The following is a 13,999-nucleotide window of genomic DNA, read 5'->3' as shown; positions in this document are numbered from 1 at the left end:
GGGTAAGATACTCAAACTTTACCTTCTTTTAGGGTGATTACGATTTGCGAGTTAACTTAATTTTTATCAGTAGTTGCGTTTATTTTATAGTAATTGTTAGATTAAAATGCAGAATTTTATGCCCCCACCCTCCCCATGTTAAGAATGGGTTATTAAATAACGTTATTTTAACATTGTACTTGCCTCCCCAGAAGACCAAATTTTGACATAAGGTCTGTTCTTAATTTGGGGTACATCTAACTGCCCAAAAAGGGAAAAACTCTGAGCTGGAACAAAAATAAAAAAAATTTTTAAAAGTTATTTAATACAAAAGTTTTTTTTGCCTCATTGCCATAAGACGCAACAGACTAAGTGTAAAAACTAGTTTGGGTTCAGCATTTTCCAATACTGCTTTGTTAATATTTCTATTGCATATGTGGGTTAGAGGATTAGGAAAATTATTTTCATGTGAGGCCCCCCCCCCCCATTTCACTTAATGAAATCGAAATGAACTGTATTACTCTCCCACCCCTCGGAATTTTAACATTATTTATACTGAAGTATTATTTATTTTATCCATTAATAACCAATGCCTATAAATAGCTTCATAAAATATGCATAAAATGATGATGTAACCAATTCTCTGGCAAGCAATGGAAATCCCTACTGATCACTTTTTAAAAAAGAATACAATTTCATTAATTTACAAGATTCAAATAAGAATTAGCACAGAAGTAACAGTCAAAAATTATATTTTGACGTGTTTACATGTAAATACAAATTTTAAGCATATATTCATTAAAAAAGAGTACTTAATATTTTTTATGTATTAGTTGTTTTGATTGAACTATTGTTCTCATCTTGAGTGTTATTTGTGCAATGTTTCGATCGGTGTAGCCTCCTCCAACCTTCACCAGGCATTTTGGAAAAGAAAGGGAGCCAGTAACTTTTCTCCTTTCTTTTCCAAAATGCCTGACACTGGTCGGAGGCTACACCAACCAAAACGTTGCACAAATAACACTCAAGATGAGAACAATAGTTCGATCAAAACAAATACAATCAGCCCTCTCAATCTCAAAAATTAAGAACTATAATATTTTTTAGCAAGCATTTGCTTGTTACCTCTGCAATTTCACCATTTCTAATTAGTTGAATTTTTTTTTTGTTTTTGTTCTTTTTAATCAAAATGTTTCTATGTATTTTTTTGTTTCTTCAGTTTGCGACATCCATGGAACAGAACAAACTTTTTGTTAAAGGTCTTCCCTTCACTACTTCCAAAGATGCTTTAAACACAATTTTTAAAGAAGTAAGCCCCTTTTTTTTTTTTTTTTTTTTTTTTTTTTCTGGTGCTATCAGAATCGGATGTCTAAAGAATATTGGCTTCTTTACCTATAATGCACCAAACAATGTTTTTTTTTTTTTTTGTTTCCTTTCCATTCGCAAAACTCGTGTTCTGCAAAGTGAAAAACAAAAATTTTCTACTATAAAACGACCAACCCAAACCAAACACCACAAATAAATATTTGAAAATAGAAAGAAATTGAAGCCTCAAGACTTTCATCAAAACGACATGATTCAGCATTAAATAACCTGAAAAGGGTTGATGTGTCATAAAACGAAACTACTTAACTTAATCTTTCTTTTTGCTGTTTTGTTTTTATCATTGTTTCTTTTCTCTTTATTTTTCTTTTTCCAGTTCTTCTTCATAATAGCAAAAATTGAAATATTGAATTTCAAGTAAAACCAATGGTATCTACTTAATTGATATGTTACCTGAAAATTACTAAAAAAAAAAAAATCAAGGTAGAAAATTAGTTATTAATGATATAGTTTTCTAAGACAATTAGCGAAGATTAAGTTTTGCTAAATTGACCAAAGGTTTTCAGTTTTCAGAAAATTACCTCCCTTTTAAAATTAGAATTTTTTTTTTTTTTTTAATTTTTTTTGCTTTTGCAAATCTATTTTCATAATTAATTTTCTACCTCATCGTTTTTCGTAATTTTTAATATTTGGATATTTTCATTACTGTGACATGACAGTTAATTAGATACGATTAGTTTTACTTGAAATTCAACGTTTCGATTTTCAAGTTTCGCTCTGATAACAAAAAAAAAATATTTTCCTTATTTTCTTTTGGTTATTTCCCTTTTTTCATTTTGAATTTAGATTGATTTTTATTTTCTTATTTTACTTTGTATTTCTTATGAACATTTAATTTATATTTATATATATATATATATATATATATATATATATATAAATTCCTCTCTAACAAAATGCTTCATCTTGGAAATATGTACCACATTTATTTTGTAGATTTTACTTTCATACTTAGATCTTAGCCATACTATCCTGATGAAAGGTATAAGATTTTAAACAATTTTGCTAAAATTATCAAATTTTTCTCCTTTCATGGTGTAATATCAGATTCAATCAGTGTTTCTGGAATTTAATCATTGATCCAATTAAAATTGGTGCAATTTTATTTTTTTATTTTTATAAAGTTATTTGCAAGAATTTTTAAAAGTTTTCTTTTGTTTTTCTTTAGTATGGCACTTTGAAAGATGTGCGGCTTGTCACTTATAGGAATGGTGCTCCAAAAGGATTAGCCTATGTGGAATATGAAGATTCTGTAAGTATCTTACAACGGGATAATACGAGAAACAACATGCATACACACAGTTATATTCATCGACATAAATATATGCACGATTTTCTTTCGTTTACCATTCCTACATTATCAAAATGGGTTAATGCTATCTAAATCTATAATACAACATAGAACTTGAAAATAGTGTATATGTGTTTGTGTGTGTGTATGTAATATATATATATATATATATATATATATATATATATATATATGAATAAATTTATTAACTATTTAAATATTTTTACCTGCATAAAAGTAAGTTATCCATAAACATGCACATAAAAATATTTAAATAATGAATTAATAATTACAAAAAATATGTCCCAAATTGGGGAAGCGACTAGAATGTAAACAAAGAGTAGATAACTTCTCTAAAAAAGTGCTCAAGGAATGAAAAAAAAATACTACAGAATCGCTAATAAATAAAAAAATAAATAAATAAATAAATCAACAATCTTATATGTAAGCAATGAAAAGCCCAAAGAGCTCTTTCCATGCTTAATTTGCATGACTATTTTTTAAACAGTTTTTAATAAATTGATGTTTAGTGTTGTTCAATCATAATTTTATTTTTATTTTATTATTTTTTTTTTCATATATGCAATATTTTTGTTATTTATCGTAATTAAAGTAATTTAATACAAAAAAAGATAAATTATTAAACATTACTTAAAATATTTGCTGATAAATTCTCATGGAAATTAATTCTAACTAAACTAACTAGAAAGATATACAAGACATATGCAAGAGTTCCAAAAGGGAGCAACAATAACTCTTGTTAGCAACAGTATGTAGAAAAAGGGGAAAGGGTGTCTGTTTTCTGAATTTTTTTAAGTGAAAATAAAAACGCACCCACACAGAGCAACTTGATTTCATTTATATTCATTTCTGGGCAATTTTATTGAAAAGATTGCAATTATCACTATATTAATATCGATTTCTTTCCTCCGATCCCTGTATCAGATCTCCACTGCTTATCTTTATTTCTTTAAATACTTCCTTTTCTCTTGTTATTCAGGCTGATGCCGCTAAAGCAGTGTTACAGACAGACGGCCTCAAGATTGGCGAGCACACCATATCAGTATCAATTAGTAATCCACCCAGTAGGAAACCACCCGTGATGCAAAGGTTTCAGGACAATTCCTCTTCAACACCAACTCTTGGTGGCGGCAAAAAGGAAACAGAACTGTAAGTAGAAATAGTTTTTGATTCCAATTAATCTACAACACAGTTCAACAAATCCATCATTGTTGTGCACAACCACAGAAAATGATTCACAGAAAATCGTCAGATTTTTCTAACATTCAAACCTAAATGAGGCATTTTTGTGATTTTTCTTTTTTTTGTTTTTTTTTTATTTAAAAAAAAAAATTTTTTTCTTTTAAATTAACCCCCCCCCCCCCAACTTTCTTAAAAATTTTTATTTTGTTTAATCATGTTAACTTGTATTCAAGAATAAGTTAAAACTTCTGGAATGTTTTGGTAACTTTATTTTCCGTTAATCATCAAATAAGACAAAAGCAACAGAGCATTTGAAGTAGACGCCATTGTCTTGTAACCCCCCCTCTTTCCTGCTGATGCTAAAGCATCACACAAGTGCAAAAAGGATCGTTTCACTTCAGATCGAAAAATGGAAAAACATATCAAATCTGTTGCTCTAGTGCTACCAGATCAAGCTGTCTGACCTAAAATGCATCAAACATTTGTTATCAACCTTTTTCTTTCCCTTTACAAAACTCAATCATGTTCTACAAAGTCAAATATCAAAACAACAATTGTAAAACAACCAAACCAAATATAATGAGACCGATACTGCACCAACCACACCGGGTGTCCTTGACCTCGTCGGACCCCACCCGATATGACAGGTGTTCTTTCGATCGTACATTGTCCCATCACAAGTTGGCCTGTTGATCGTCTTCACCCGCTGTGTTTTCATGGGGGAGCACTTTGCCTCTCGACCGAATTGTCTTCTATCCCGTGTAGTCTCCGGGTACATCGATCACTCCGCTGGTCCTTGCGGCTTGCTGTAAAATGAAGAGTCTTCACCACAAACAATCAGAATTCCGGTTTATAACAATAACAAACTATTTATTAATTTCATTACTTAATTACAGCTACTGTTTAAATTGAGGTGACTGACTATAGCAGTGAAACGATGTAAGACCAGACCAGTAAAGTCACAGATTTCCCATTAACACAGGCTAGTTAACCTAATAACATCAGGCCCCAAGGGCTCCCAAATCGGGAGCGCTTGACCAGCCCAGCCATTCAGTTTGCTAGCTATGACTCTACTCTCTTTAGAATTTCTTTTTCTAATTCCAACCCCTTTTCCCCACCTCTCCTTCAGAGAGTGGTTAAAAACACCCTTTCTTCCTTCCTCTCAGAGCTTACCCTTCGTCTTATCCACTCAACACCTCTTTCTCTCCCTTTCCTGGGAGGGGGTGGTTGCTCACACTGATATCTATTGGCAGTCCCCAGGGGTTTGCTTTGCCCCGCACTGTGTGTGTGGTCCGTTATCATCTAATGTCACTTTTAATACGACCATCTCTTTTGACATGTCGTAGATAATTCCAAATCTGTGTCCATTTCTGAGACAATATGCTCAACATCTGCTTTGCCTTTAACAGGCCCATAATGACATATCGGCGGTTGGTCCTATTTTCCTAGTTAAGGTTTTGCATTTCTCGGCACTCCTCACCCCATCCCGTCCGGTCAAACCTCTCTCACTGAAATATGCACCTCACTGTATGCACTCATGACACCATAGTGTCATATAAACATCATGAATAAATATTTGAAAATAGAAAGAACTTGCAGCATAAAAAGTTTTATCAAAATAACTGGATGTGGCATTAAATAACCTTAAAACGGTTGATATGCCATTAATAATCAACCAATTTGTTGCTGAAGTTGTTGGGGAAAATGGTTGGATAATTCTATTGCCACAGAAAGTATCCGACTCCTGATGCAACTTTTTTGCTATGCAAGAGTTGGACATGCCCTCAAATGGTGTACTTCTGCCACATCTTTAATTTGTTCAGAGTTCAAAATTTTGTGGAAAAGTTATCTCTACAGCTGCTTCCGCACAGAAGAGACATTATCTTTCTCATGAGTGTTATTCCGATGGAAAGTGCTCGACTGAGTTCCAATCTCTGTAAAACATTTACAGCAAGAACTCGTTTTATTAACATCGCTGCACAAAACTTTTTTTCTTCAATGTGCTTAGCATCGGTTTCTTTCCAAGAACAAACCATCCTTGTAACTTATCAGAATTTATTTCTTTCATTCATTATTTTTCAATCATATCCTCCTCAAGTAGCTTTTAGCCTTGCTAATTCATAAGTAAATAAAAAAATTAAAGCGCCATGGATTGGAACAAATAATGATCCAAGTGAGGCCTAGGTCTCAATTATACAGAGTGGTCAAGAAGTCACTAAAGGATTTTTATGTTGAATAGGTTTTTTTTTAATGGTACCTTAACATGACAAAAAGATAATGGAGATTTGTTTGCAAAAAGAGCAATGCAAAAGAATCACTAGAGTTACATGGTGGTAACTCCGATCCTCTTCATACTCTTAACATCACATTTTATACAATTACCAGTGTTTATTTTATTTCACTATTCCACAACTAATCATAAAAGCCATCAAATGCCTTGACTATATTGATGCTACCAACCATAGTGAGTACAATATGAGTCGAGAGTATGTGAAATTATTTCATATATATACTTACATTACCTGTCCGAGGATAGGTAAAATTATTTTAAATATGTGTTGTATATTCGCAAAGGTAAAATTTCATGTACATGTGGTAAATTACTTATCCTAGGTAAGGTACAACTATTTCATACGTGTAATACTCGTCCTAGGGTAGGTAAAATATTCTTTTGCTCGAAATAGCAAATGATACATAGACATTAAAAATTCCTCTATCCTAAGAATAACAAATATGTTCAAAATCAACTTCAATTTTCTCATTGTTTATATAGTCCCGAGCAACGCCGGGTAGCCCTGCTAGTCTATAATATAAATCTCTCATGTCTGTTTAAATGTGTATATATATGTATGTATGTATATCTCGCAAAAACTTTTGACAGAGGCGACGGATCCTGACAAAATCGGTATTATTTTGAAGCTCGATGTCTCAAACAAATACCGAAAATTGGACAAAACCATTAATTCCTTTACCCTCAACTGGGCAGTTTTTTACAAGGAGGGGTCGATTTTTTGCAAGTCATCATCACTGTTGGATTGACTTCACTTAATTTAATTGCTCTTGACTTCCGGTTGGACCATCGAGACATCAGCTAAGATGTCACATTTTTTTTAACCTTTTTTTTCTCCTTTGCATTATGGGGTCGAGCCTGCCTGCCTGCCTACTACCACTTTTTTTTTTTTTTATATAACACCTCTACCTACTGTTGTTTTGATTCTCCCCCCCCCCCGGTCCTTACTACACCAGCTAAACACCCAGGCAACGCCAGGCACCCCAGCTAGTCTATAATATAAATCTCTCACCTGTCTGTTTATGTATGCATGCATGTTTGTATGTCTGCCTAAAACTTTCAACAGAGGCGACGGATTTTCATAAGATCAGTATTGTTTTGAAGCTCTACCTTTCAGACGACAAATATTGAAAAATTGGCTAAAAACATTAATTCCTTCACCCTCAACTGGGCATTTTTCTACAAAGAGGGTCGTTTTTTTGTTTTGTTTCTTTTTTTTTCTGCATCGCCATTTTTGCAAGTCATCATATTGGTTGGAATGACTTTACTAATTTCAACGTTCCGAACTTCTGGTCGCGTCATGGAGTGATGGTAAGACGTAAGGTTTCCATTCACTTTCTTTTTCGCCTTCTCATCACAAGTTCAAGCCTGCCTGCCTACTACCTTTTTTTTTTTTTGCTCAACACCCGGGGCACCCAGGCTAGTATGATATAAGTGCTTCAAATATTGATAAACTTTTAACTTTTTATTTTATTCATGCATGGTCGTAAAATATGCTTAAATATATTTTAACTTGTCCAGATTTTGTATGTAATATTATAGTCATGATTTCAAAAGTACAAAAAAAAAAAGTATTTGAGTGTCATCGGCTAAAATCTAAACCAAAAGCAAAACTGTAGCATTCAAAGCTGGTGACGTTACCACCATACTAACGTGACACAGATGAACTGATTAAAAATAAACTATGAACGTACAAAATGTATAACGATTTTCATTTTTGACCCCTTAAAAAGTATTTTAATTAGCTAAAGACCCATAAAAGAACGGTCCATAAAAAATCCAACCATTTTCGGCCCCTTGTGCCGCTCAGCGACTTTTAGTTTTGGAAGAGAGTTTTAAAATATGGAGACAGACAGACAGACATATAGCCTTTTATATATTAGATTTTCACTTTTAATAATTTCAATAATTCTTATTAAAATTTTTTTTAGCATGTTCTCAATAATACTTTAACAGAAAAGAGTGCAAAAAGTGTTAATAATTCTTTAAAAAGAAATAAAACTAATTTCAAACCGAAAAAAAAAACAACTTTCCAATGATTATTAGATAAAAAAGATCGGGGGGAAAATGTAATAAACACAAGAGTACATGTACAGGGGAGATATAGGTATGAGAGAAAAAAAAGTGAAGGAACTGATTTGCCTCGTCACCGTTTCTAGTAGCAGCAACACTGTCAGTTAAGTACATTAGCTGACTATAACCATGTCTTATCATTTACGTGTTAGAGAAAATCAAAAGCTGAAAAAGAGTTCAACTTTCAACGTAGGCGACCAAGTATAGGTCCTCTTTGTTTGGATTTGAAACCAACGGTACCAATATTGTTCTGATCTTTTGGTAATGCATGCGCATATATATCTGAAAGTATCTCTGAATTAATTTTACATTTTCTTTTGCATATCTATTTTCAGACGAGGAAAGGCCCGGACGATGGTATCTTTGGTGCCTCGAGCTTTACAACGAGGGAAGGGCCTTGCCCCAAACAATGCTAATGGCAGCACTTTACACAGCAGTAAAAATGGTCAGAAAATGGATTCCCTATCATCATCCTCATCAGTATCTTCATCATCATCATCTTCTAGTGCTACACAACGTATGAGCAACGATGACTTTAGACAGCTCTTACTGAAACCATGATCAACAAAGGACGCCATTTTGGATCTGAAAGTATGTAACAGTTTTTTTTTGTTTTTTTGTCTTTCTCAAAAATGTGCATTGCTTGATTTCTAGAATAACCAAACTTCAAAATCTAATGGACGACGCCCTTTTCTCTTTCTTACAGAAGAGAAGTTGCTAGTCTTTCTCTACTCTATCATTATTTTCATGGCCGGTGCGTGACTGAGCGTCAATCTATAGTCCCCTCTTGTAAAATGCTCATAACTAAACGAATCTTTCATGAACAAAGTTTCTTTCTTAGAATTGCCCATCTGTGGAACAGTGCTGCAGAACTGTTACTCGATTAACTACAACATAATCCTTTTCAAGTCCATTGTAAACAAATTCTTATTGATCCGCCCTTTTAATCAAATTCTACCCAATTACCATCATTACCAATCCTAATGGTGTTACCTCACCATCTACCTGGCACTCATTTAATATTATGCTTGAGTGGCTTTTGGGTCTTGATGTGTGGTGACACCTTCGTGAAAAAAATATTTTTATGATATTACACACACATTATATATAAACTATCTATATCTATCTTTTGTTGCCTGGGAGTTATCTTACATTAATTTTTGTTTCGATTTCCCTTGTTACTTTCCTCACGAGAGCAGAATTAGACACAAGGATGATAGGAAGTAAATCCAGCTCTCAAAAAAAAAAAAAAAAAAAAAAAAACTGAATTGAAACAAATATAAAAATTGCCTCAGCCTACAAAGATTTATTCACTGACTGAGGTTAGGAAAGATGAAATGTAGCATCAGAACAGATACTACACTCTGTTCCTAGTGAAAAGGCCACTTTTCTCTTTGGTGTTTCAAACATGTTCTCAATCTTGGCGGTTTTATTTGTGTGTATGTATGTATATATATATATATATATATATATATATACACTCGTAAAATACCGATCACACTCTCTTTCCCTATGGAGAGAGAAGTAGCTATCCAAAACCAAATTTCTCTTTGTGAGTTCCGTCTAAAGAAACAAGATTTTCCCTGCTCATTCGCAACATCAGATTTGAGTTTCAATTGGAAAATTCCACACTACTTAATCTTCACCTTACATCGACAATTCCATTCTAATATTTTTTTTTTATTTGTTGCTTAACAATGAGTTCTCAATTTTTTAGTGGAATTCCATTTTTATTTTATTTTTTAATCTGTAAAAAGCAGATATCTGCTTACCTCACTAAACCGTCCCACCAATGGAATTCTCTGCTTTTTAGTCAAAATCCATTGCTAAATAAGAAAAAGCTGATTTCTGGCAAATTTTTTTTTTTTTTTTTTTTTTTTTTCACCCCAAACAAGGCACATTGCCACTTTGTTATAGGGGGACATAGGCATCAAGGGTACTGTGTAGGGAGTTGGGCAGCAAGATGTCGGTTCACATTACACTAAACTTCTGCATGTCAGTACAGTTGGGGAAGCAGAGACCCGGAAGGGAATTCCAGAGTCTAGCGGTTCTGGGGAAGAAACTACTGGAGTAGAAGGCTCTTACATCTAGGGATCTCTACTGTGAAGGGGTGTGATTTATCTGCTTTTCGTGTTTGTCGGGGGTATTTACGTCGGGGGGGGGTACAAGTGCGAGCAGTTCATCAGAGCATTCACTGTTAAAGTACTTGTAGAACAGGCAGAGGGATGCAACATTTCGTCGATGAGGCTGAAGCTTAGATGACCGTTCAGGGCCTATCAGATTGGCGACTCTCTTTTGAACCTTGTCTAGGAGCGAGAGACTAGTAGCAGATGCACCAGCCCAAATATGACAATACTCCATACACGGGTGAATGGTGGCCTTATAGAGGTGCAGGGTACTTTCGGGCGTTAGTAGCTTTCTAGCATGGTAGAGAGACCTACTTTCTTCGCAGCGATCCTGGCAATACTCTCAATGTAATTGTTCCAACTCGTGTTTCCTGTAACCGTTAGGCCAAGGAGTTTAAAAGATGTACTTTCAGATAATCATTGCTATTGGTGGTAGAGAAGTTTTCTTGTAATTATTGAAGGAAACAAGTTCAGTTTTGGCAGCATTGAATGTGACCATCCATTTTTGTCCCCATTCCACTACAGATCGGAGGTCATCCTCTAGTATGTCTGCCATTTCTGTAGATATGTGTTCATTTGTTTCCTATCATGTCTTTTCTAGAGCGTGGTGTCATCAGCATATATACCCATCTCACAGACAATTTTGTCAGGGAAGTCATTTATGAATATTGCTAGAAATTTACCTCCTTATTTCATATAGCAATTTAGCTGAATTTTCATATAGCAATTTAGCTGAATTTTCATTTTTTTTTTTTTTTTTTGCTTTTCTTCCTCCCTTTTCTTTTTCTTGTCTGTTTTTTTTTTTTTTGGTGTTTCTTCTCTTCCCCCCTCGGCCCTTGCCTTCCTTTTCCCTCTTATAACAGTTCTCTCTAAAACCTGAAAATGTTACATCTTGCCATGAACGTTGACTTTAAATCATTCATAAAAGGAAACAGAAAAGTTAGATAGTTTCTTTTACCATAGAATAAAAATTACTGTCGCCTTCTTTCTCCACATATGTACTTGGATCTTTCTCTTCATTTTAAATTCTTAATTGAAAATGATTAGTTTTTGGTTCTCATGTAGAATTCAATTCAATTTAATTGAAAAAACAAAAATACAGACAAAACTTTATAATGTATATAGTAACTGTCACCAAACAAAGATGTCATATTCCTCCCAAAAAAATCACACAAATCTGTTAAGTTTTTTTTTTTTAAACTATGAAAATCCAAATTTTGATTTTTTAGCGATTAATAATTTAATAACAAAATCTTGATAGTCAAATTGAGTTTTCAGCCTTAATTTTAACACATTCTAAAACATGGCAGTTTCTGTTTTGCCTGTCATAATTTGATTTCCTTAGTTAAAAAAAAACAAAAAAACTACTTGATTAATTTATGATTTTTGGCATATGACCTCTTTGTTTCGTGGTGAGTATGTACATCATAAAGATTTTTCTATATATATTTTTTTTTTTCTTAAGTTGAATTCTAAATAAGATGCAAGTTTCATTTTATTTATTTATTTTTTTCATTGTCCTTCCTTCATACATACAGGCGGGAGGATTTTTCTTGATTTCAACTATATTTTGCTATTAATGACAGCCTAAAAGCCAGTAGAGTCTAGGCCATTGTTAAAGTAGCTAGTTCTCTGTTGGCTGAAACATGTATGTTTCTTTTATCCTGCCCAGGCTTTGCCTTCTCAACCCTTGAAAATAAGTTAATTCATTGCTAATCACCTAAGGCACTCCTACTGGGGGGGAATGCCAATGGAGCTGTCCAAGCATTCTTTGAGGACGTTGGCTTTTCAACTACCACTTTCTCTGACCTAGCAGTAATTCATGTTGCATGCCTGCAAGTAGCAATTCAAACCGGTTCAATTTTGCCATAGTAATATTGGGTGGAGTATGCATACCATAGAAGTGGTATTCAATACTTTGCTAAACAGAAAGCAGAAATCATAAAAGAAACTGTTTCATTTAACATAAGTTTTGTTCCATTTTTTATTTTTTATTTTTATTTTTTTTTAATACAGTAGAACCCCAGGATACGGCATTAAAAATTTGTAACAATACACTATAGTATATAGTACACATGTATATAATCAAATAAAATAACACCATAAGGTGGAGCAAATACCGTAACCAGGGTCCGAAAAAACATTGTATTCCACATCGTAACCTAAAAAACTGTATCCCAGGATCACCGTATCCTGGGGTTCTACTGTAGGTTAATATTGGCTGAGAACATATTGACTCTATCCCGTTGGGGCCTTTTTATAATTGTGGGAGTCTGAGTCGGTGTCAAACCTCTGGAAATTTTGTGAATCGCTGGAAAGATGGTGGGATCCTTCTACCGCTCCAGAAGATATCTCACTACTGATGCAATTCTCTATCTATATAAAAGCCAAGTACGTCCAAGGATGGAATACTGTTGCCATATCTGGGCAGGAGCTGCTAAAAACAGCCTATCCTGCCTTGGCAGAGTACAAAATAGACTTCGTGGCTTAGTGGGGGATGCCCTTTTCTCTACCCTGCAACCTCTCTCCCACAGAAGAGACGTTGCGAGCCTATCCTTGTTTTATCGTTATTTCCATGGCAGGTGCTCGTCTGAACTCCTATCTCTGGTCCCCCCTCGCCAATCTTTCACGAAAAACACCCGTCTAGCTGAATCCACTGTGAAAAATTTCCCCCACTCTATATCTGTGCCTAAATCAAAATGCGGATTCCATGAACAAAGCTTCTTTCTTAGAACTGCACGCCTGTGGAACTCTGTTCCGTCTGCCTGCTTCCACCGGACTACAACTTGGATGTCTTCAAGTCCAATGTTAACAAATTCCTAATGAACCGCCCCCTTGGGTAAACACTTCATCAAATCTCCACACTAACGTAATGTACTTGCAATAACCCTTATCCCTGAGTGGCTTTTTCGGGCCTTGATAAGTGGTGATCACTAAAAAAAAAAAAAAAAAAAAAAAAATCTGAGCCAGAGTTGAACGGTTTTAAAATTTTGGCTATCTAAACCTGCATTTTTAAATCCATATTAAATTTTGGTAGTTGTAATTGAGTCTGACAAGATTTGTACTACAATTTTCAGATTTTATTACTTTGGTTCTCATTAGTATGTAAATTTCTTAAAAAGAAAAATTTTTTTTTTTTTTTTAATACTCTTTTTCAGGAAAACTTGGTTAATAAAGCTGAATTTCAAAGAACAAATGAAAGTAGAATGAATGCAGTGAAAGAAGAAAACAATTTTAAAGGAAAAAAAAAGAAGATAAAACTGAAATCTTTTCTGTTTTTCAATTGTATCGTTTTGTAAAATATGTGAAAAATCCGTTAAATGTTACTAATTCTTTGATCGTCTCTTGGGATTTTCTTTTTTCTATTTAATACTTTAAATTAAAGTGTTGAATTTGAAGAACACATTTTATTGTAATGTTGTGTTTTTTTTTGTTTTTTTTTTTGTTTTTTTGTCATAGTTACAATGGTTTTGAAAATTACTGTTTCAAAGAAACATATTTTTCCTCTGGAATAATCCAGATCAACTTAAACAAAGTGAGACATATTTGAAGAGATATTTACGGTTAATTTATTTGCATATCTGAAAATAATTTGGAATACATTTTAGTTTTCATGGAGTACTAATTTCAGAACAGGCTGAAAAATGCTTTTTAAAT

At 33.6% G+C, this 13,999-nt stretch overlaps 1 protein-coding gene across 1 annotated transcript in view; it reads left to right on the top strand.

The window, feature by feature from the left end:
• Positions 1 to 13,747, top strand: part of LOC145293737 (spliceosome associated factor 3, U4/U6 recycling protein-like) — an 87,766-nt gene extending 74,019 nt beyond the window's left edge. The window contains exons 20-24 of the mRNA XM_080140196.1: positions 1,196 to 1,285; positions 2,528 to 2,611; positions 3,651 to 3,820; positions 8,552 to 8,807; positions 13,501 to 13,747. Coding sequence (XP_079996322.1) covers positions 1,196 to 1,285; positions 2,528 to 2,611; positions 3,651 to 3,820; positions 8,552 to 8,777 — 570 coding nt within the window. The 3' untranslated portion in view covers positions 8,778 to 8,807; positions 13,501 to 13,747. The remainder of the gene's footprint in view (positions 1 to 1,195; positions 1,286 to 2,527; positions 2,612 to 3,650; positions 3,821 to 8,551; positions 8,808 to 13,500) is intronic.
• The last annotated feature ends 252 nt before the right edge of the window (positions 13,748 to 13,999 follow it).

Source organism: Euprymna scolopes, chromosome 2 (assembly GCF_053919585.1).
Source record: "Euprymna scolopes isolate OS-2025 chromosome 2, ASM5391958v1, whole genome shotgun sequence".
In the NCBI taxonomy this organism is placed as follows: Eukaryota; Metazoa; Mollusca; class Cephalopoda; order Sepiida; family Sepiolidae; genus Euprymna; species Euprymna scolopes.
The sequence above is the reverse complement of the archived record's forward strand: the minus strand, read 5'-3'. Positions and strand labels throughout refer to the sequence as shown.